Genomic DNA, 24101 nt, shown 5'->3' with positions numbered 1-24101 from the left:
AAGAACTCGTTCTGATGTTCAATAAACTGTGTTTCGTCAGATGCCTTGAACATTTTCCCCGTTTAAGTACTAATGGGATACCTCTAAGTGACGTAGTGTGGGTATTGATGCTATTGCGCATGCTCGATGAGCTCAAATGTAAACAGAATTTCTCCTAAATCAGTTTGTGACATCATAAAATTCCCTACTTCCTATGATTGTAAACGAATCATCTCCCCTACAAGTAGGGAATTTTATAATATCACAAACTGATCTGAACTGATTTACACTTTTATCAGTTAACATGCGCAAAGCATCCGAGAAGTCACGTGTCTGGGTATCAATGGTCTTCTTTTTCTTGAAGTGAATGTACCTAATTTCCGACTCCCCAATCTGTATGCTTTTTCGTCCATCTCTTTCATAAAATTTCAAAGATACATATTACGAGCAGTTTTTATGGAACACTTTATAGATTTGCTATGTAATTTTTAAGCATGGTTGTTAAAATAAAGTATTCAAATTGTTAAAATAAAGTATTAAAATAAAGCATAGTTTGTTAAAATAATGTATTTCAACCGTAAATATTTAACCAGTTTCATTATCATTTGCTTCATAATTAATCTAATTTATAAATATAATTTCATGATACTGCATTTTAATTTCAAGTAAAAAGAATCAGTATAAAAAAACGAGACGGATAAACTTAAGTTTTATTAGACATACAGAAGTCTTATAATTGATACTCAAACAAAAAGCAGGACTACGAAGACAATAATCATGTAAATAGAAAAAATTACTTCATTATAGAATCACGGTTAAAGTAGTTATTGTAGCCGCGGGGGAAATCTTTTTCTCAGCAAGGTAGAGAGAGAGCAAGATAGCTAATTATCTTTTTTTAATCGTATTTTGTTATTTTTTAAAAGTTATAATGCATTACAATTGTTTACCATTCATAGTAATCAACTATGATTATGATGCTTATAAAAGAGGACAATTTGTTAAAGTAAGAAAATGTCTAATGATTTGAAAGTTTAAAATCATTAGTTTTCTAATTATTTATGAATTGACATGTGAATGTTAAAAACTATCAATAAGTAAAAACTAACTATTGACTTTTACTAAATGCCTAAGGAAATGCCCAATTGTAACTTTTTACTGAGATTTAATAATTAAGTCCCTATTTAACGACGATCCTTATTTAAAGACGTCATTTTCTGATCCTAGCTCTTCCTTCCCACGAAAATTTTAATCTGTGCGCAAACATATCTGTGTGAAACGGCAACAGTTTTACTGCCCAAATTTTTTATTTACTTCGAATTTTATTTTAAAAAAGACATTGACTAATGTTCGAAAATTATTAAGTAATTGCTCAATAAATAAGAAAATAGTGTCCCTATAATTCTCCATAGATTAACACAGAAGAAATTGAATCACTGTTCTGCCTGAAGGAAGATTTTCATTATGTAAGTCACAAGAACATCCAAATCATATGTTGTAAATTTTGCGTCAGTAATTTGTTTACTTTCAATATGAATTCAAATTTTTCGTTATTCAAACAACCTTATCATCACATTTGACACTGGCATGGACCAAATTTATGTTTTTTTTTAAAGTATCTAAAATTATATTTCTAAATACACTAATTTAGGGGTGTGCTAAAAGTAACAAACCAGAAAAAAACATCGTCACATATTTTAAAGCCTATCTAGATAGTAATACAGAATTAATTTTAATTTTCGATAAATTCATTAACCAGAGTCGTAGTGCCGCAGGGGTTAGAGCGTTCGCCTCCCAGTAAGGTGAAGCAGGTTCGAATCTTAGCGATGGCTAGTCGATACAAACTCCGCACACGGTTCGTACCGACCACAGTGCTGACGGTAAAATGTCCTCAGTGGTAGACGGATCATGGAGTCCCCTTGTCTTCGGGTAAACCATGGGAGGTTTTCACAGTTTTCCTTTCCGTGTAACGCAAATGCGGGTGAATTTCTACAAAAAGTCCTCCACGAAGGAAAAATTTCTCCTAATTCTTTATCCAACAGTTCCCTTGTCTTCTGGATTGGGTATAAAATCGCAAGGCTATAGAGTTAGTTAAACATTAATGATCGTAAACCCAAAATTGGGTTGGCCGTTCAACAACGGTTATTAAACAAAAAAAAATTAAACAAAATCATTACCCTAGGAAAAACTTTCTGAATATTTTTAATAAAGCATAGCATCTTCTGTACGCGAATTACAGCGTCTTATAACAGCAATAAAAGCGTCCCATATTTTGAAATTACCCTTGATAGCAGAAACGCTAAATATAATCATTAAAGTTCAATTTAATAAAGAGAAAAGTCTTTCTTTTAATTTTTAATGTAATCAATCTATTAGCACGGCGTAGCCAAGTTCTGATAAAAAAATTAGGCGTAAAGACTGAGGAAAAATTACTTTACTTTTAGATTTATTTCAGTACTTAATTGGAAGTAGCTAACTCAATATATAAAGTAAATTGCAAGTTTCTAAAAATATTTTATGCGAACCTTTTCCATTAAAGTAATGAATGCTTTAGACAGTATAATTTTATCGATGTCCGAAAGAAGGTATGAGCTACGTTTTATAACTCTACAAATTAAATTGAATTATGAAATAATCAATTAATAGTAAGATAATATTCCATATGTTAATAATATCTTTGATAAATGCAGAATGTGAAAAATATTATATGAGAAATAAATCATGTGATTCCACTTTTTTTTCTTCATTTAATGCTTCAATAAATTTCTTTTCAAAATTAATTAATTAATATAATTTCTAATCTCTAATTAGAAACTCATAAAAGTCAAACGCCACAGCAAAAGATAATATTTAAAATTTAGGAATGATTAATTAGTAATTAGAATTTAATGGTCCTAGATAATTTTCATGGCGGAAATGGGTTAATCAATAAAAAGTTTGCAACTTTTACTTAACGAGTTACGAAATCACAAACTCAAGGAAAATCACACACACACACACATAAGAACTTTTATCCTCAATTACTACTTTATATTTTTGAAGCAAGTAGCGACCTCAAATATTTTTCCACTATCCGCAAGTAAAATGACATTTGAATTTTCTTCTCGCGTCATTTGTTACATTTAGTGTTTTATTGTGCATTTTTCTTGAATTTTCATTTTCCATTTTTTCAATTTTTTAGTGCTTCTCACACTATTGTATTGATATATTTTACTTTGGCTATACACAAGTAATAATATAAATTTACTCAAAAAAATATATAAATATAATTAAAAGAAAATTAAATAAAGTTGTGTGTTTACAGAGCAGCACTTCATCAGGGGACACACTGTCTGTAAACACAGTGTGTCCCCTAATGAAGTGCTGCTCTGTAAATTTATATTATTACTTGTTTATAAGATTTGAATTTGGTTTTAGCTGCCTTGTGCGCTGTTCCAATTTGAATTTGAATTAATGTAGTTATGTTTATTTTGGTTACCTCCTGTTTTATTTATTTCAATTAAGATTTGAATTTATGTTTGGATATACTTTGGCTATATTAATACAATGTTAGAAAGCACTCTTTTTTTGCGTTTATAATCGTGTGAGCTGACAATGAGATCATATCTTTACGTTATTTTGTTTTTTGTCTTTTTTAATTTTTTTAAATTTTTAAAAATATTTTTAAAGACATTTTATTTATTAATAATTTTTTTCTCTCTCCTTAAAATTGCATTTTTTTCTTCTTTTCTTTGTATTAACTTATTTTATGGGTTTAAGGTACTTGCAGATAATACGCTATATACATATGTATTTAAAGAAATTCTGCATTATGATTTCTACAAGTATACAATAATCAATAGATTCGCCATGCAAGCAGCATTAGTATGAATAGTGAATATACAAATCAAGTTCCCGCAATGCCTGCCATGTGCGGAGAGCAAAAGAAGGATAAATAAATAAACGGACCAACCTGAATAACTTTTGATCTAATGATCAGATATTCACTCATTAGGACTCAATTTTATTGTTTTAGATCATATACTAATTAGTTTTCGCTGACGTTATTGTAAGTTACGAAATCAGACATAAAAACGTACTTTCACCGAATAAACATACCTTCTTTTCGACGGATTCGGATTTCTGACCCCCAAAATATAGGAGGTAACCGCAATCTGGGAAATATGGTCCCGATAGTTCAATCAGAAGAACGGTCTGAAGTTTGGAGCCCTTAATGTTAATTTTACTTTTTGCATATTTTGCAGTTATTCAAGAACTTTTTAAGTGAATTAAAAAATGTTTGCACAAAATTATAACATTTGTTTATCCAAAGATAATTCCACTCAAAAAATAACGTTTAGTAAATATTTATTATTTTTTTATTAAATAATAATCCACAAATTTTAATTTGAAAGGTATGCAATTTTTTAAATCATTTTGAAGAATTCTTTTGTAAGATCCATAATACTGATCGGATATATATTCAAAAATTTAAAAATAAGTAATGCAATAGTAATTTTTTTAAAAAAGTATTGATTTATTTCAGTTACCTTAAAATCATTACAAATCATTTGATATAATAAATGAAATAATGTTGTCATAATAATTTTTTTTATTGTATAAGATGTATTCTTTTTTAAATATTTCCGGCTATTGGTAATTATTTCCTAAGGAATTACGCGTTATTAGTTTTTAAATTAAACAACAGCTCGAATCAACATTATATATTCTAGTTCTCAAATTTAAATTTGTTTTGAATATTCTGGCAAAACAAAAATATAGATTCAAAAATAATATTCTGAAAACAATACAAAGCTTACAAAACCGACTTGTAAACACATTTTTAACGAAATGAATTTTTTACAGCATTAATCAATATAAATATTTAAGAAAAAAAAATGTTTCACTTTTTTTCAATATTAAAAATCATTGAATTTTTTAAAATGTTTTAAAGTAGTCGATTGAAATTTGCAAAAAAATTTTTTTAAGTATTTTTTTTTATCTGAATAAATAAAAAAGTGCATAAAATCAAGTCAAAAATATATATATTATCAAATGCATTCAGCAAAGTTAATTTTTTGCAATGTTTTGATGAACATATCATAGATAAGTTACAAATATAAGATTATAAATCAATTATAAAATACCTTGTTGTTTTGAATTGTTACAAAATAAAATTCTGAAAATTTTAACTTACTTGCAAATTTATGTATTGCACTGACAGCTGTTAAAATAAATGTTATAATTTTAAACGATACTATCGCTTAGAAATGTGCGAACACAGAGATTTCAATAAAAATCAAATCGATACTTTAACAATAAGAAGGGAGGTGCACAAAATTTTGAATAGACACAGTGCAAGAATGCATTTCTTTGATTATTAAAAAGAGTCATTTCGGGGAATTTTGGGATCATTTCTGATGAACACTTCACAAAAATATATATCGCTAAAATGGACCCTTCACAAAATATTTGACCTTTAAAAAAATGCTTTTCACAATATTTTCCATTTAAAAAATAGAATCTTCATAAAATTCTTTTGAAAAACAGATTCGATGATGTCCTTAAATTCTAATTTTAAAACTACAATATCCAGAAAGACATTTTTTTTTTACAAATACAAGACCTTTTTTCAACATATTTACATAAACAGGATCCGGCAAAGAAGGATCCGAATGTAAGGTGTTCTTATATTCATAAAATTTCGAATATAGTTCTCACAAATTCACAAAGGCAGTGCCTTTAACAAAAAGTCTGAACAGCTCACTGACTTTTGTAATTTTCCACAATTTCACAAGAAATCGGGATAGCCCCTGATTAGAGCAGTTATAAAATCAATAAATATGAGCAGCTTCCTTTCATTCATAATATAAATTCTTACAAAAAGTTTTGTATTTTTTTTAGTTTATTTTTTCAACAATGGGTATAAGAAGTTTTCTTTTATTTGGAAGTAAAATAATAAAATATTTCGTGCTTTCCCCTTATATTTAGTCAATCAATCTGATTAAAGAATACGAACCATCCAAGATTTGCCTTGAAGTTCGTAAATGTCAAGGGTTATTCATAACTGCAAATATTTTTTTTTATCAACGGAATGCGATATTAAGAAGGCTTTAATACGGTTATAGGCTGTGCTCGATTTGTGAAGAGGAAATTGGAATATTGTTCATATATTCCACATGAAAATGCATTATTAAAGGCATATTTTATGTAATAAACTAAGTAGTTCACACAGGTAATTTTTGTTTTTAGAATTGAACTGAACATAAATTTTAATAATGTTAAATTTTTATAATATTAAATTCCTGTTAAGTTTAATGGGGATGTTCTGCACCACATTCAAGTGAATAATGAAAGTGAAAGTAATGAATCAAATGATACTACAAACTAGGGGTGACACAAAAACATAAAGAGAAGAAATCAAAAATACAGAAAGATCACTATGATGCTTTTTTTTTGGGGGGGGGGTAAGACCCATAATTATTTACACAAAGTAAGCTGACAAAGAGGAAAATCTTAAATATATATCTAAATTTAACTAGATAAACTACTTATAGAAAACTGTTATCGACATTTTTTTTTAAGTTAGCATTTCAAATTTGATTATTACTTTCAGTAAAATTAGACATTATGTATATTTTATATATTTTGCATGTTTGTTTTGCTATATTCAAATTAATTTATGAAGCTAAATCTCTCTCTTCTATTTATAAAGAATGAATAAGAATAAAATTTTGAATTATTTGGCGTGAGAGACAGTATTATACATAAAGAAAATATTAGAATTTTTTAATATATAAACAAAACACCAATTATGTAAAATAAAATCATTTAGAATATCACATTTTTGCAAAGAATGGATTAAAAAAAATAAAGAACAAAAGTTTGAACTACCTAAGCACAAAATTAAATCTAAAATGAATGAGTGTTAACTGGATACAAAACTTACCAAATGTAAAGGGTGCAGTAGTTGGAGCAGACTTCTGCAATGAAAAAAAATGGACAATATTAATGAACGCAAATAAGTAGGATATTCAATAATAAAACCAAGACTTACAAAATTATGACCTGACTAATTGTCATAATATCAATCAAACATTTAACAACGTGTTTTCATTAAGAAATTCGAACAATAAGTAATCAACTAAATCACTCAAAAGTCAAGAGCATCATTTTATTGCCAACACAAAACAATAATTTTCTGTCATTCTGTGCTATTTCTAAACTTTAATGTAATTTTAAAAAAGAGTTATTAAATAATTGTTAATGGTGCGTATCATAAATTGTGGATGCTTATACTATTGTATATTTATGGAATTTTCAAAACATCTAATTTACAATATGAAAAACTTTATTTTAGAAGGGCATGTATGAAGATTTTACTTTAAACACTTTTAAATAAGTTCAGTTTATAGTGCTATTGTTTGTAGTAGGAAAACGACTTTGTCATTAAAAAGTACCCGATTAATGTTTACACTGTGTAAAAACGCACTCGTTGGATTTGAATTTATTTGATGATTAATAAAAAAATTATTATTTCGAAGAATTGCATAGAATAAAATTATAGCAAAGATATATTTATAAATTGGAGAGAGTTCAAAAACGCAATTAAAGTTTATTTTACAAAATCTATACTTTTCCCGCAATTTAGAATGTAATGGAAAAAAAATGATTACTTTTTGTTAGAAAGTATCTATCTTTGCATGCAAAATCTCTACCTTTAATATATTTCTTAAAATTCTTTTTAAAAATGAAATAAAAAAATAATGCTCGTTAGGAACCGCAAATAATTAATTAAGGGAGATAGAAATAAAAACGCTATCAAATTACACCAAATCGTCACTAGTGAGTAAGGCGAGAGGAAAATCATCAAATTAGCTTAAATAGATAAACCCAAGAAACTGAAGTGGTAAGTTATTACTTGCCAAACATCTTGCTATTCTTGAAAATGGGCGCTTATTTTTGAGAGCTTGAAACACGTCGACTGAATTTTCCAGTTTTTATATTTGTTGCAAATGAATTTTTTTAATCAAATAATTAAAGTAGCTCATTCGCCTAGTGGAACTTGGTCGTGCTTACAATAATCGTCCTTCTATTCCGATAATTAAACAGGTTTTTATGATTTTCATTTCGCCTTTCTCACTAATAATTCGTCAGATTTTGATAACAGTTTTTAGCGTTTCTTCGCATAAATATTAATTTGCTTTACGTAATGTGCATATTTTTAATGATTTTATTTTAATGTAAAGGATTCTGAAAATAAATAGTAAGAGTTGTGGATACTGAACACCAAAATTATTGGTTTTTCTACGTAAATGTTACAACTGAATGAGTTTCATAAGTTTTTCCATCGAAGGTTTTCTAAAGCTTTTGAAAGTTTATTTTATCCTTAAATAACTAATAATTTTGCAGTCTAATTACAACATCTTAGCATGTTTAAAGTATATGCATTACAATATGAGATATTTTTAAAAAAACATAGTCGTATAACCTAAAATAATATTTCATATGAGCATTTAAACTTTACCTCTTCTGCTTGAGCAACAGCTTTTCCAACAATGTCTTTCACGAAATTTGAAGCTACATCTTTAACACACTCTGGTGCTTCCTCAAAGGTAATCTATATTAAATTGCGAATAAAATATTAATATTTTTCAGCATAATATCAAGTAGTTTTGAAATTTATGAACGAAAAACAAAAAATTCTACTTTGCAATAAATGACTATGAAAACTAAGAATTAATATATTTGGTTTACAATAACATTTTACGAATTTTTCATTTTAATTTCTGCTTTAAAATAGTTTGATAAGTTAAATTGAGTTCTTTTGCTCTTTTGGTTGTCATGAAAATATATCGTCTGACAATTATTGTCGTTGATCTGATTCAATTCTTCTTTCATAGCTGCTTTGGAATTTTTTAAACTCTGTNTAAATAGTAAATGTTTGTGCAATTGTATAACTAACATCCAATTCTAAATATGAAAACCTTTATTTTAAAAGGGCATGTATGAAGATTTTACTTCAAACATTTTTAAATATGTTCTGTTTATAGTGTTATTGTTTGTAGTAGGAAAAGGACTTTGTCATTAAAAAGCACCCAATTAATGTTTACTCTGTGTAAATGCGCACTCGTTGGATTTAAATTTATTTCACGATTAATAAAAAAAAATTATTTCATAGAATTGCATAGAATAAAATTGTAACAAAGATATCTTTAGTAAATTGGAGAGAGTTCAAAAGCGCATTTAAAGTATATTTTAAAAAATATGCATTTTTCCGCAATCAGAATGTAATACAAAAAAAAAATATGAATACTTTTTGCTAGAAAGTATCTATTTTTGCATGCAAAATCACTACCTTTAATATGTGTCTTAAAATTCTTTTTTAAAAAATGAAATAAAAAAATAATGCTCATTAGGAACCTCAAATTATTATTTAAGGGAGAAAGAAATAAAAACGCTATCAAATTGCATCGAATCATCACTAGTGAGGAAGGCGAGAGGAAAATCAGTAAACTAGCTTTAAAGAAACGGAAGTAGTTAGATATTTCTTGCCAAACATCAGGCAATTCTTCAAAATAGGCACTTATTTTTAAGAACTTGAAACACGTCAACTGAAATTTCCAATCTATATTTAGTTCAAGCTAATGAATTTTTGTATTCAAATCATTAAATTAGCTTATTTGCCTAATGGATTTTGGAGGTCTTTCTGATAATCGTCCTTCTACTCCCATAATTAAACAGGTTTTTATCATTTCTATTCAGCCTTTCTCACTAATAATTCAGCAGATTTCGATAAAAGGTTTTAGCGTTTCTTTGCTGTGCATATTTTTAATGATTATACTTCTGCAAAGGATTCTTAAACTTAATATTAAGAGCTGTGATTACTGAACACCAGAACCATTGGTTTTTCTACGTTAATGTAACAACTGAATTAGTTTTATAAGTTTTTCTATAGAAGAATTTCTAAAACTTTTGAAAGTTTATTTTATCCCTAAATCAACAATTATTTTGCTGTCATAATTTGACATATTTAAAAAAAAACATAGTCGTATAACCTAAAATAATATTCCATATGAACATTTGAACTTTACCTCTTCTGCTTGAGCAACAGCTTTTCCAACAATGTCTTTCACGAAATTTGAAGCTACATCTTTAACACACTCTGGTGCTTCCTCAAAGGTTATCTATATTAAATTGCGAATAAAATATTAATATTTTTCAGCATAATATCAAGTAGTTTTAAAATTTATGAACGAAAAACAAGAAATTCTATTTTGCAATAAATGACTATGAAAACTGAGAATTAAATATTTGATTTACAACAACATTTTACGTATTTTTCATTTTAATTTCTGCTTTAAAATAGTTTGATAAGTTGAATTGAGTTCTTTTGCTTTTTTGGTTGTCGTGCAAATATATCGTCTGGCAATTATTGTTCTTGATATGATTCAATTTTTCTTTCATAGCTGCTTTGGAATTTCTTAAACTCTGTTATCTCAGAACCTATTGTATGCTGCTTCACAAATTTCTCACGTTTCTTCTGCATTTTTACCCAGTTGATACTCAATTAATGAAATTGCGATGTAAATTAATTCTATCGACAAAGTAGTTTAAATAACAATATTTTTCCTCCACTACTGTGATTAAACTATTCTTTCAGAAAATATATCTACCAGTGTATCAAAATAAAGTAATAATGAAGTCTATAAGAATAAGTCTCAAAATAATTTATTCGAGATAAAACATGACACCAGATTCCCAGGTAAGACTTTTCAATAAATTTAACATAAATCACAGCTAGTTCAGGATAAATAAAATAGTTCACCCACTTAATGCTTTTACTCCAAATTTTTATTACATATATTTTTCATGCTTTATATTATTTTGTATTAATTCTGGTCAAAATATGTGATAAATATTATATTTAGCATTTTAATAATTCATGGTTATGAAATACAGCATGAAACGCTGGAGCTTTTTTCTGCAATCAGGGTCAAAATCTTCCACATACGTCTCGCTTCCAAACAATAATTGTTCAAATTTGTACTTATTTGGAATTATTTAGATTTAAGAGAAACATTTATTCATCATCGAATTTCGTTAATTTACTAAATCAATTATTGATAAATTATTGAATACGAATGAAAAGAAAATTCAAAAAACTTTTTTTTTTAGATTTTATATTTCAATACAAATGTAGTTAATAGCAAATATAGTTTAAAGATAATCTAACAGATTTTTTTAGTAACTATTAGACTGTTATTTATAATTAAAAAATATTAAATTTTGCTTGCTATTAGAGCATCAGAAAAAATATATAAAAAGATCACCGGTGCCGCATCTGCATCACTATTTAAACAATGTTTAAAGCTATTGCACAATTGCAATGAGTATTTTCCTGCTTTTGATGTGAAATCAATTTTCCGCACGCTTCGCTAAAATTTGGCTGTTTTCACGCTAACTCTATAGAAAACTGAGTTTGTTCTGTCGTTAGAGCGATCCGTTGAACTAGCATATATGACATTGGGAGGCTACGTAACAGGCAAAAATTTCCTAGTTGATTAAAGCAGTCCTGGCAGAGTCAAATTCTATTTCCTCCAACTCCTATATTTACCCATGATAATATAGGAGTTGGATTATCTTTGATATGGACACAAATATCCTATTTATTAAATTATTTAGCAAAATAGATAAAAGAAAATTTTTATTTAATTTTATTAATTAAATTTAATTGTTGAAACTTGTTATCAAAATATAATTTTTAAAGCTTTCAGTATTTTTTAATTTCTTTCGAAATCACTAGAATTTTTAGTAAAATTTGCAACGAAAAAAAAAAACTTAAAACCATGAAAAATGAAATTTGGTTGCTAATATTTATAAATTATATTTTAATGAATAAGCTGAAATAAAAATGTGCCCAAAATATTAATTAGTGGCTTAATGAATAGAAAATTGATTTTCATATTAATTCTCGTAAGTCAGAATAGGAGACGAGGGAGTAGAAATTGACGGATTAGTTTTTATTAACTTAGTTACCAATAACTAATTCAAGGTTTGCAGTATTTTTTCAATATTTATAAAAACGCCGGAGTTTTATGGTGTTTCTCCTAGTCAAATTTTACTACAAATATGTGGTAAAGTTAAAAATATTTCAAACCTTCAAAAATTTGCTGGTTAAGGTTTGTAATATATACTAGAATCTATAAAATGCATTTTAATCTATAAAAATTTTTAAAAAAAGTTCCCGCAAGTAGATTTTGGCTAGCTGATAACATTTAAGTTTAACTCTAATCACGTTTTTTTTCTTCAGATTTTGTGATTAGCTTCCTTTTCATGAACCCTTACGTTTCGAAATTATTGTATCTGGCATTTATAGATAACTGATAGATAAAAGTATAGATAAATAACAGAACTAGATTTCAATGGATAACAGAGCTTGCTAGACAAATGTCTCGATAAATTAAGATTTAATTAGACTTTTTTTTATCGTGTTTAAAGATGTCTTCTTTTTAATGAAGAACGAAATCTTTCCTGTAAGAGTCTTAATAGGTAGGATTAGGATCTACGTATCTCAACAAATTACTATACACCACATTTCATGCAACTATGATATTTGGATTATCTTAAGAATAATTTTGTCTATTCATACTATTATTTAACTTAGAAAAAAATGACTATCTAAACATGTAGAAAGGTTAAAAACATTTACTACAAACTAAAACTGATTGGTATAATTTAAGAATTAAAAATTTTCAAAGAACATTTATTCAAAATTTCTACAAGGGACATTTTGCATTTCATTAAATAAAGGACACAAAATACTAAGTCTACAATAACCCTCCTTACGCTTAGAAAAAATATATAAAATCTAGAAATTAAATGTTTACTTAAGATACTTACAATAGTAATATTTCATTATTTATATAGCTCATTATTTTAGCAGGAATGGGAGATAACATTCGTTTTTAAACAATGTTTCCAACTTGTTGCAACTAAGTTAACATCAACATAATGACAAAATATCATATTGTCACGAAAAACTTTTTAAAATTAATTAAACAAAAATATCATATAGAATTCTGATTTTTTTTTTATTCTTAAGTCTCAAAAAAAGCAAAAATCAAAATGAATTCCACTTTTTGCCGTGAAAAACTCAGTGATGACAAATATATGTTTCATATGAAATATATGAAAAATATATTTTTTTCAATGGTGACAGGCTTGGTAATTAAGAAGAACAAGTATTTCACTTTGAAAATATAATCAGGAGAAATATATAATCAATACTGCAGAACTGCTAGTTAATGGGAAGATTTAATTGCCGATGTGTTTTTCTTTAAACAAAAGCATAGATTCAACTTCTGTATCAAGAAATCAAAGGGGATGAGTTATACCAAAGTTAATTTTTCACGGGCTTCTGTCACTGAATTTGGTGGTCCCGAATCTTCGTTCATCTTGAAAACGAATTTCTTTGGTTTACGGAGAGGTTCTTCCTCTATTTCAGGGCTAGGAGGTGCTGAAATCACTGTATCGATCTGTATACTAGGTAGATCCTAAAAGCACATCGTAAGTTCGATTTTCAAGAAAACAACACAGGTTCCAATCTAGACAAAGTATCAGGGATGCAAAACTAATCTCAGCAAAATAAAATGCAACGAAACGAGAAACGAAAATGATCAAGCATCAGAAGACGAACATGTTTGTGCTGTTCAATAATGCTATCTTTTGAGAGTAAAAGAACATTCGATTTTCAAGCAATACATTCTGGAACACATATATCGGCATGCAACTACTCATTCCCTATATTGTTAAAATAACATCCATGCTTCTCTACACTTCGTATTATAAACTCATGCATGTTTAAATCCAGTTCAAACAAAAAGAAGCGAATACAAAGATTTGAATATTTTCGTATTTCAACACTTTTAATTTTGAATTATATTATACTCAATATAAAATAAAAAATGTTTAACGAAATATTATTTTAACTCCATAATTATATTTCAGAAACCGAAGAATGTTTTATTTAACTTTTAAATATAATTTTATTAAATCTAACTGCAATTATTTAAAACTACTTTAATTTTTAATGCTTGTATGGCATTTTTGTCCCGTTGTGAGGGGAATTATCAAAAGTTAATTGCAAATAAATATTGTGTGCAATATTATAAATAATAATCTAAAAAAATATATGATGTCAAAATTTTAATAGATTTTATTTAATATTGCTATTATTATTAAAATTATTAATATTATATTTATTATCTTTAAAAATATTATTTAAATTATTATGATTGTAATTATTACTGTTGTAATTATTATACTTATTATTTTAAAATTGGTACTATTATATTTGTTATTATTTATACTATTATGAGTTATATTATTACTATTATATTTATTATGAGCTATTGTATTTATATTAATATTATCTCGTTTATTATTATAATTATTACACTATTATTGTAATTCTTATTGTATTAGGTATGATTAATACTTATTTTATTAACTCTGATTTACAAAACATAGGGAAGTTGTTTTCGCGGACAAAAAATCTTAAAAAATGTTAGTCACTGATACAATGTAACAAATCAAAAATTATTACTATTATAGTTACACTATATTACTATCATAACTATATTAGTAATATTGATTAAATTATTACTATTATATTTATTATNGACAAAAGATCTTAAAAAATGTTAGTCACTGATACAATGTAACAAATCAAAAATTATTACTATTATAGTTACACTATATTACTATCATAACTATATTACTATTATTGATTAAATTATTACTATTATATTTATTATTATTTTTATTTAAAATATTACTACTATATTTATTATTGATATTGTATTTGTATTAATATTATCATATTTATTATTATAACTATTATATTGTTATTGTAATTCTTATTGTAATTATTATTATTTATATTAATTTTCAACCCTGATTGACAAAATAGGATGATGTTACTTTGACGAAACAAAATCTTAAAATATGTAAGCAAATTGTATAATATAACAAATGCAATAGTTTTTTTATTTACTAAAAATTGGATGAAAGTTGTGATGTGTTGAAATAAATTATAGATTGCAATGATAAAAAATATGAAATCTGCACTGTGCATATTTTAATATAATTTTTTCCTGTTAAAAATATTCCAAAACAAGTGAAAAACGTTGTTGATTTTAGAGTGAAAACAAACTACAGCTGCAGCACGTATACAAAAACTTTTATGGAATTCATGCAAAATGAAATGTTTTCACATTTAATAAAACTGAACGAAAAAGCATACAAGTGAAAATAAAATTATACTGTAAAGAATGCGTTTACTGATAAATTTTTTAAGAAATTTAATAGTTTATAATAAAAATAAACAAAGTCACGAATTCAAGAGAATTCATAATGGTAAGATAATCTGTAAGCATATAGTCTTGTATTTTAATAAAACAACAAAATATACAAAAATAACACAGAAAAATTAAATATTACCAACACTAAATAGAATAAGTATTAAGCCTCTTTATTGTTATTACTTTTGTAAAAAGTCCTTTAAATGTTTGTATAAAATAATTAAATACTAATTTGACAAAACAATCATTTAAGTACATTACGTTACCAAGTAAAAGTCTTATTTTTAATCAAATTTCGTTAACTAAGAAAGAAACATACCAGATAAAACTATATATTTTGAGTATTTCATATTGGCAAATGCCGTAATTAAATCTTACTTACTGTTAAGTTTAGAAAAGTTAATAATAATTGAGAACTAACTTTATTAATTTACATATCGTCATTAGATTTACATAAAATCTTTATGAAACACTGAATATGTATTAGATGTTACATGATATATAAACGAACATAGATTGAGTGCATGATGCAAAAAATTATGAAATTACAGAAACAGTGAAAACAATAAAATATGATTAAATTAAGAATTTTTTTTCAAAAAATGTCTTTTTGTAAAATATTATGAAAAAATGCTTTCAAAGGAATAGAAGGAAGGTGGTATACGAAAAATATATCAATAACAAATATTACATTAATAATGAATAACAAATTTTTATTTTAAGAATGTATAAATTTTCTAACAGTTGTCATACAATCTTAGAATGATATAATATCATCTATATTAAATATGAGTCATACATGCTAAATAATTTTATTTATTCATACGTTATAGAGAAATGAATTTTATAACAACTTACACTTGGGCCAACAAGCTTCGATTCGCCTTTAACTTCTAAAGAAATCTGATTATGTGCCATAATTATATTAAAGTTAAATCATTAAATTTATTAATTTATCATTTTCGTTGTTAAATAAAAGATCGCAATTTCATGAAATTAATATATTTGTTCAAAGTGGAAAAAGCAATCTTTTTGAAAAGCACAACTTCCAAATTTTCATTCATTATGATAATCATTGTATAAAACAAAGGTAAAATATAACGTTTTTTTCTTTAAATAAAAATGGAGAGAAAATTTTTCCAGAATGTTATATACAAAACAAAGAGTAATTTCGGTATACATTTTAATATTTTTTTCTTTAAGAAATAGTTTTTTTTCGCTATTAAATTTATTATGATAAGAATACCCATCAAGAATAATTTACTTTTTTTTTCAGTAAAAATTTTAGACCATTCTTTTTTTAAAAGTATAAGCTTGTCGGAAGTCATATGCACTAATAAGTTTTTACTTATTGAATGATTTTTAACTCATTAATAGGGAAAACTAACCTATTTTAGGCAGTTAGTACTAAAGAATTGAGCAATTCATTTTAACGTAAAGTAATTATTTTATTCAATATTTTTGCATAAAAATTTTAATTACTTTATATATTTGAATTTCGTTGTGACATTCAAAACGAAACAAATGTAAGCACTTATCAATTTTATAAAAGCATTTATCATTTTTGTATTAAGTTATCACAAATGATAACTTAATACAAAAAAGGCGTAACTTAATTTTTTTCTAAATAATTAACAATTGATAAGATAAAGAAATGAAATGCATGAAATAAAGTGGAATTTTCTTTTTACGGCTCAATATCTGCTAAGATGTACATTTTAGTTGCAAAAGTCAGTTAGTTAACTTACTAAAATCTCAGAAATAATTTCCTAGCAAACCAATACAATTTACATTAAATCCAACTTGATATTAGGAAAGAGTAACTAAAATGCATTACCGGGAAATCTAACGCAGCAATTTCTTTCTCAAATTGTTCCATTTGTTCTATAACAGTATCTTGAGCTTTAGAGAGGACCTCTTCTACGACTTTCTCGGCTGCTGCTCTAATTTCATCGTCATCCGGTTCTCCTGAAATCTTCTCTTCTGGTTCCATCATCGGCGACTGTTGGGGAGCCGTAGAATCTTTTTCCCTTTCATTTTCAGTCTCATTATCTCCGCCAAAGTCGACTAATTCAATTTTCTTCGCAGGTTGAAAAAGGAAGGGGAAATATAATCAGTATTGCAGACACACTTAACTTCGTTTTGTTTTATTAATATTATTTGAGGGAAATGTTACAAAGTTTGAGTAATGTTAGTTTAAGCGATTTTGAAGAACTTGGAGAAAAACAAGATTTTCAAACTAAGTAGGTAAGCGTGAATAGTTTTATGTACATAACATCTTATGTTTGATTTTTAAAAAATGTTAGTTGTACATTAAATGATGCTAAATGTAAGCGTTTGAAATTACTATACACATATCTAAATTTAAAATAGTAAGATAAATTAGAACGTTTAAAGCTACATTTTTTAAGTAGAAGGCCTAAAAGGAGAAATTAATTTTACTTTTGTCAGAATTAAAACTAGGGTGCATTACTTTCAAAAGATAGGGGGGCAGGGGATTTTCAATGGTGATGGAAATTTATAGCATCCGGTTCACAAAAAAAGGTTTCACGGACTGGATGTGGCCGGTGGGTCACCAGTTGGTAACCACTGCTTTAAATAGTCTGAAAGGGGTCAAATGTTTGGTATACAATAAATTATCTTTGTCAATAATATGACGATAACTTTCCAAGTAGCGACCAATAAGCTGTTTAAAGTACACTGTCATCAAACCGAGAGATTCAGTAGGGATTTGAGAACTCTAATTAGTTAGAAAGTTCTCAGAAGTTTGATTAACGATAAATTCCTTATAGCAATAATTAGGTAATTAATTTTTTTTTTAGTAGTCAGGAATCGATTGAAACTGGCACTGTCATCAAGCATAGAGCTCCAGAAGAGATTTTAGCGTTCTAATTAGTCTGAAAGTTGTACATTGAAAAAGAAGCATTAGAAACTGTCAGAATATTGTAAATTAAGCGTGTTTTTGGGTTTATTCTATAGATCCAGAAACACGTTAAATCTCTCTCTCGTAAAAAAGTACGAATTTTACTGAAGCTCATTGGTAACACTTTTTCGGATCATTCTCAGGGATGTTTCCCTGACCATCGTCAAGAACCCGTTTTTAGCTGCGACGCAAATAAATAACTACATCAACTACAACTTGGTAACACTTTTGGTAAAATTAATAATAAAATATGGTTTTATTACCATGCTGTTTGGTAGTAAATCTGGTAATTTTTTGAAATTCTAACCTAAAAAGTTGGTAATTTTAACATTATTAGTATAATTTGAGTATTGCCACTATTTTATTCAGTAATCACTTGTTAACTTCATTTTTCGTTGGATAGTTGCTTTTATTTATATGCAAGAAGCTATAAGCTAACATAACTATACCAAATGCGTATTTGCAAATCTACAAACGTCGGACTAGACAAACTAAATCAGTACCTTAACTGCTACGCATCAGGCCTGTTCCATCATCCTCAAATAAAAGCGTTGAGGTTGCTGGTTTTAATCCACCGTGACTTTGGAAGTATCTATTTATTTATTTATTGTTAAGCATACATATCCTATCTTGTGTGCTCATCTCAAATTTATAATTATTATATTAGTTTTTAAGTCCTTGTCATGCGAAATGCAGATAGCACAGGATATGGAAAGTCATTATAAGAATATTTTCATGGATACGATGGGATTCGAACATGCAACCCCCATGCTATAACAGATGCTTCATGGTTATGTCTTTCTCTAACTTGTGCTATCTGTTCTTCAAATTGGCAAGAGTCTATAATAAATAGGATTTTATAATAATCACACGACCCTGAATATGTACGTATATCAATAAATAAATAAATATTTGGAATAGTAATCATGATTTTTTTTAAATCACTCGTTTTACAAAGGACTCCTTGGCCAAGAAATCTCGCCTTTCCACCAAACGCAATGCAGAATGCAGGTAACGGGTTTGAATTCCACTGTAATTGTGGATTTGTAGGAATACTAATAAATTGGTTAAATAAGTTTAGATTCATATACGGGCTTGTATGCTTAATGCAAAGAATGGCTTGTCTCTTGTCAAATAGGAAGAAATTTGAGTGCTCTAGATAAAGAGAAAATTATTGAAATTTAGATTACAAGATTGATTATACCCTTACGTACACAAAGGTGAATTAATAAAAAAGTAAATAAAGTTTAAAATGAACGTGCTCTTAACCTAGACAAAATAAATCCTTCTAAAAAATTCTAAAATAAGAACAAAGATTACTTATTAAATATTCAACTTATTGTTGTATAATTTTTCAGGCTATGAAATAAATTCTAAATTGCATTCAAAGATTTAAGCACATCATCTGAATAAATTCAATATTAAGTCAGATTTTGTAAACTCATCAGTTCAATAATGTTTTATATTCACAAACCTATACCTGTTCGAATTTTGAAATTATATTTCTTTAATGTATGATTTTAACCGCGTGATATTTTTTTTTCATTATCATGCACCACGAAATTTCTTTCGGATATTGATTATAATGTAACATTATAAACTGATTTTTTCGATTATTTCAATATGATTGTCAAGGAAAATGCTGAAAATATGAATAATTAAATAACTAAATTGGTTAAAAATATTGTTGTAATTGATATTAAAAACAAACATAATACAATAATAATTAAATTATAACTGTTACACCAATTAAATATTTGGAAATTAGTGAAAAACTGAAAGCTTTCAATTTTGTTAGCTTTACATTGAAATAAATTTAATATAAATTTGCAGAAAAGAATCTGACCAAATTTTTTCAGTCTAGATAATCTTAAGTACGCACCAAAACTGTTTCGTAAATATAAAAAAAAATTATTCTTAAAATGCAAGTTATGCGTTCTGCAATAAGCATCTGTGCTACATAAAAGCATTGTTAACTATGCACAATTATAAGTTAAACAAGTTTATTTAAATTTAATTTCAAGATAAAAAAAAATTATTATATAGTTTTAACAGGATAAGATTACTATTGAGTTATTACATAGCTCAATTATTTATTTTATTTACGAAAATCGCATTAACCTGACTCTTCCAATGAGCAATATTTTAAAGAAATTGAACTATTAAAAAAATTGAATTATTTTTAAACTTTAATTCATTTTTATAAACAATGATAAAATTGTTTTGATGATCTTAAAATATAAGTATAGAAGCATGAAGTTTGACCATGGTCTTTACAACATAATATAAACCAAAAGTGATAATTACAACTTTTATATTTTACTTAAAATAATTGTAAAAATATTATGTTAGAAATTACTGTTCTAAAAACATTTGAAGTTATTTAAACTTAAATTTATTTTAATCAAATATCACGGTTTTAATATTCATTTTTAGCTTTATATTCAGAAATATCTTACTTTTTCAGCAACAACCATGGCTTTGGATAAAATATCTTCAATATAACTTTTGAGCGATTCCCTCAGATCATCAGATTGAGATTCAGGTGGCTGAAATCAATGCACATAATTTAAACTATAATACTCAATAAAAAATTATAAAGGCTCATAACTTTGATAAATAAAGTTGCTATGTAAGTTCTTCTCTCATTTAAATATTTGTCTGGCTTATAAGACCATAACAAACTACACTTCAGTTCTAGCATAATTATGATGTTTCGGAAACAATAAATTGCTATTATTATAATAAAGTAATCTCTTACATTTCTCTCTCATAGCTTTGATAAATAATGTTGCTATGTAAGCTCTTCTCTCATTTAAATGTTTGTATTCTGGCTTATAAGACCATAACAAACTACACTTCAGTTCCAGCATAATTATGATGTTTCGGAAACAATAAATTGCTACTATTATAATAAAGTTATCTCTTACATTTCTCTCTCATAGCTTTGATAAATAATGTTGCTGTGTAAATTCTTTTCTTAATTAAATGTTTGAATTTTGGCTTATACGACCATAGCAAACTACATAGAAATTCTATAATAATTATTACTTGGAAACAATTAAATGCTACTATTATTAAAAAGTTATCCATTAACATTTTCTCATTACTTCGGTTGCTATATATATTCTTCTCCTAATTAAATATTTGAATTCTGTCTTATAAAACAATAACAAACTGTATTTCAATACTTGCATAGTTAGGCTCTTGTTACGAAAAATGACGTTTAGAAAATAATTAAAGGATACAATTTTTATAAGTTGAAGCATTTGAAACNATAATTATGATGTTTCGGAAACAATAAATTGCTACTATTATAATAACGTAATCTCTTACATTTCTCTCTCATAGCTTTGATAAATAATGTTGCTATGTAAATTCTTCTCTCATTTAAATGTTTGTATTCTGGCTTATAAGACCATAACAAACTACACTTCAGTTCTAGCATAATTATGATGTTTCGGAAACAATAAATTGCTACTATTATAATAACGTAATCTCTTACATTTCTCTCTCATAGCTTTGATAAATAATGTTGCTATGTAAATTCTTCTCTCATTTAAATGTTTGTATTCTGGCTTATAAGACCATAACAAACTACATTTCAGTTCTAGCATAATTATGATGTTTCGGAAACAATAAATTGCTACTATTATAATAACGTAATCTCTTACATTTCTCTCTCATAGCTTTGATAAATAAAGTTGCTATGTAAATTCTTCTCTCATTTAAATGTTTGTATTCTGGCTTATAAGACCATTACAAACTACACTTCAGTTCTAGCATAATTATGATGCTTCGGAAACAATTAATTGCTACTATTATAATAAAGTAATCTCTTACATTTCTCTCTCATAGCTTTGATAAATAATGTTGCTATGTAAATTCTGCTCTCATTTAAATGTTTGTATTCTGGCTTATAAGATCATAACAAACTACACTTCAGTTCTAGCATAATAATGATGTTTCGGAAACAATAAATTGCTACTATTATAATATAGTAATCTCTTACATTTCTCCCTCATGGCTTTGATAAATAAAGTTGCCATGTAAATTCTTCTCTCATTTAAATGTTTGTATTCTGGCTTATAAGACCATAACAAACTACACTTCAGTTCTAGCATAATTATGATGTTTCGGAAACAATAAATTGCTACTATTATAATATCGTAATCTCTTACATTTCTCTCTCATGGCTTTGATAAATAAAGTTGCTATGTAAATTCTTCTCTCATTTAAATGTTTGTATTCTGGCTTATAAGACCATAACAAACTACACTTCAGTCCTAGCATAATTATGATGCTTCGGAAACAATTAATTGCTACTATAATAATAAAGTAATCTCTTACATTTCTCTCTTATAGCTTTGATAAATAATGTTGCTGTGTAAATTCTTTTCCTAATTAAATATTTGAATTTTGGCTTATACGCCCATAACAAACTAAGCATAAATACTATAATAATTGCTTGGAACCAATTAAATGCTATTATTATTGAAAAAAATTATCCATTTACATTTTCTCATTACTTTGGTTGCTATACATATTCTTCTACTAATTAAATGATTGAATTCTGGCTTGTAAGACCATAACAAACTACACTTCAATACCATTATAGTTAGAATCNATAATTGCTTGGAATCAATTAAATGCTATTATTATTTAAAAAAAATTATCCATTTACATTTTCTCATTACTTTGGTTGCTATACATATTCTTCTACTAATTAAATAATTGAATTCTGGCTTATAAGACCATGACAAACTACACTTCAATACCAGTATAGTTAGAATCTTGTTACGAAAAACGACGTTCAGAAAATAATTAAATTATATTATAAATTTATACAGTTTCGTTTCTCCCTAGCTTTGATAAATACGGTTGCTACATAAATTCTTTTCATAATTTAATATTGGAACTCAGGCTTATGAGACTATAACAAACTAAATTTAAACTTTAATCGATTTTTAGATGGCATTTTGAATAATTATACTTTTGCCATTTAAAGTCAAATAATACAGACATGAATTATTTCATTTCAGCATTGCTAAAGTAAATATTGTTTCTAAAGTAAGAATTCTGGAATTGAATATTTTAATTCAATCTTTTGAGAATCCTAGTTTGTTACAATCCGAATTATTATGATTTTTTTAAATTTTTTTTCAATTATTTTATATGCTCTATAAAGAGATCATAAAGGCAAAAGAAGAAAAGAAGAATCAATTTTAGCTTAAAACTCCCCCTCCCTCAAATGTAATTATTACATACACACAAGCACTGTTTCGTTTATTTAAGTATATTTTAATTTAGGAGTGCAGTTATATTTTAATCTAACTTAAACTCATTCCCTAAATACAGGAAAACATTGAATTCATATTTGATCAGAAATATATTAAGTTAGATTTAAAATTTGCAACAAATTACCATTACCATTTTTAGACTTCAAATCATACTTAAATATGAAAGACAAAAATTTAAAAAAAATTGAAGAAGATTGATTAATTCTACGAAAATCATTTTTTGAAAATAGCTTTTTTTAATTTCAGGAGCAATTTATAAAACTAAAATTATTTATTAATAGTATTATGTTACATACTGAATTAGTTTAAATTAATTAGGCGGCTCCGCCTCCTGCTCGTAATGACCTGTTATTTAACTTCGTCCTTTTCCTTAAAATTGATTTCAAACTTTCGATACTTTTAAAAAAGTTCATTTTGTTTATAAAATATATAACTAAATAATTTTATAAAAGAATTTTTGTTAATATATTAATCGTAACATTATGAACGATTACTTGGATTTAAAAAATAATCAACTGTACTTGAAAAAAAATACTTAAACTTAGGAATATAAAATGT

General features: G+C 26.4%; 1 protein-coding gene across 6 annotated transcripts in view; it reads right to left on the bottom strand.

Moving 5' to 3' along the window:
- The window catches only part of LOC107436690 (uncharacterized), a 114507-nt gene that overhangs the window by 5498 nt on the left and 84908 nt on the right, over nt 1–24101 (bottom strand). For 2 of the 6 annotated variants that reach the window (XM_071181435.1, XM_071181441.1), the window contains 6 exons: nt 20703–20792; nt 17158–17400; nt 13353–13511; nt 8483–8575; nt 6905–6938; nt 5153–5179 (listed from right to left, as the gene is read on the bottom strand). In XM_071181435.1, coding sequence (XP_071037536.1) covers nt 5153–5179; nt 6905–6938; nt 8483–8575; nt 13353–13511; nt 17158–17400; nt 20703–20792 — 646 coding nt within the window. The remainder of the gene's footprint in view (nt 1–5152; nt 5180–6904; nt 6939–8482; nt 8576–13352; nt 13512–17157; nt 17401–20702; nt 20793–24101) is intronic. The other 4 variants (XM_071181437.1, XM_071181446.1, XM_043045194.2 and 1 more) reach the window with 3 other exon arrangements.

The sequence above is a fragment of the Parasteatoda tepidariorum genome, chromosome 1 (genome assembly GCF_043381705.1).
Source record: "Parasteatoda tepidariorum isolate YZ-2023 chromosome 1, CAS_Ptep_4.0, whole genome shotgun sequence".
NCBI classification, from domain to species: domain Eukaryota; kingdom Metazoa; phylum Arthropoda; class Arachnida; order Araneae; family Theridiidae; genus Parasteatoda; species Parasteatoda tepidariorum.
Note: the sequence above shows the minus strand (reverse complement) of the source record. Positions and strands in the feature narration are given on the sequence as shown.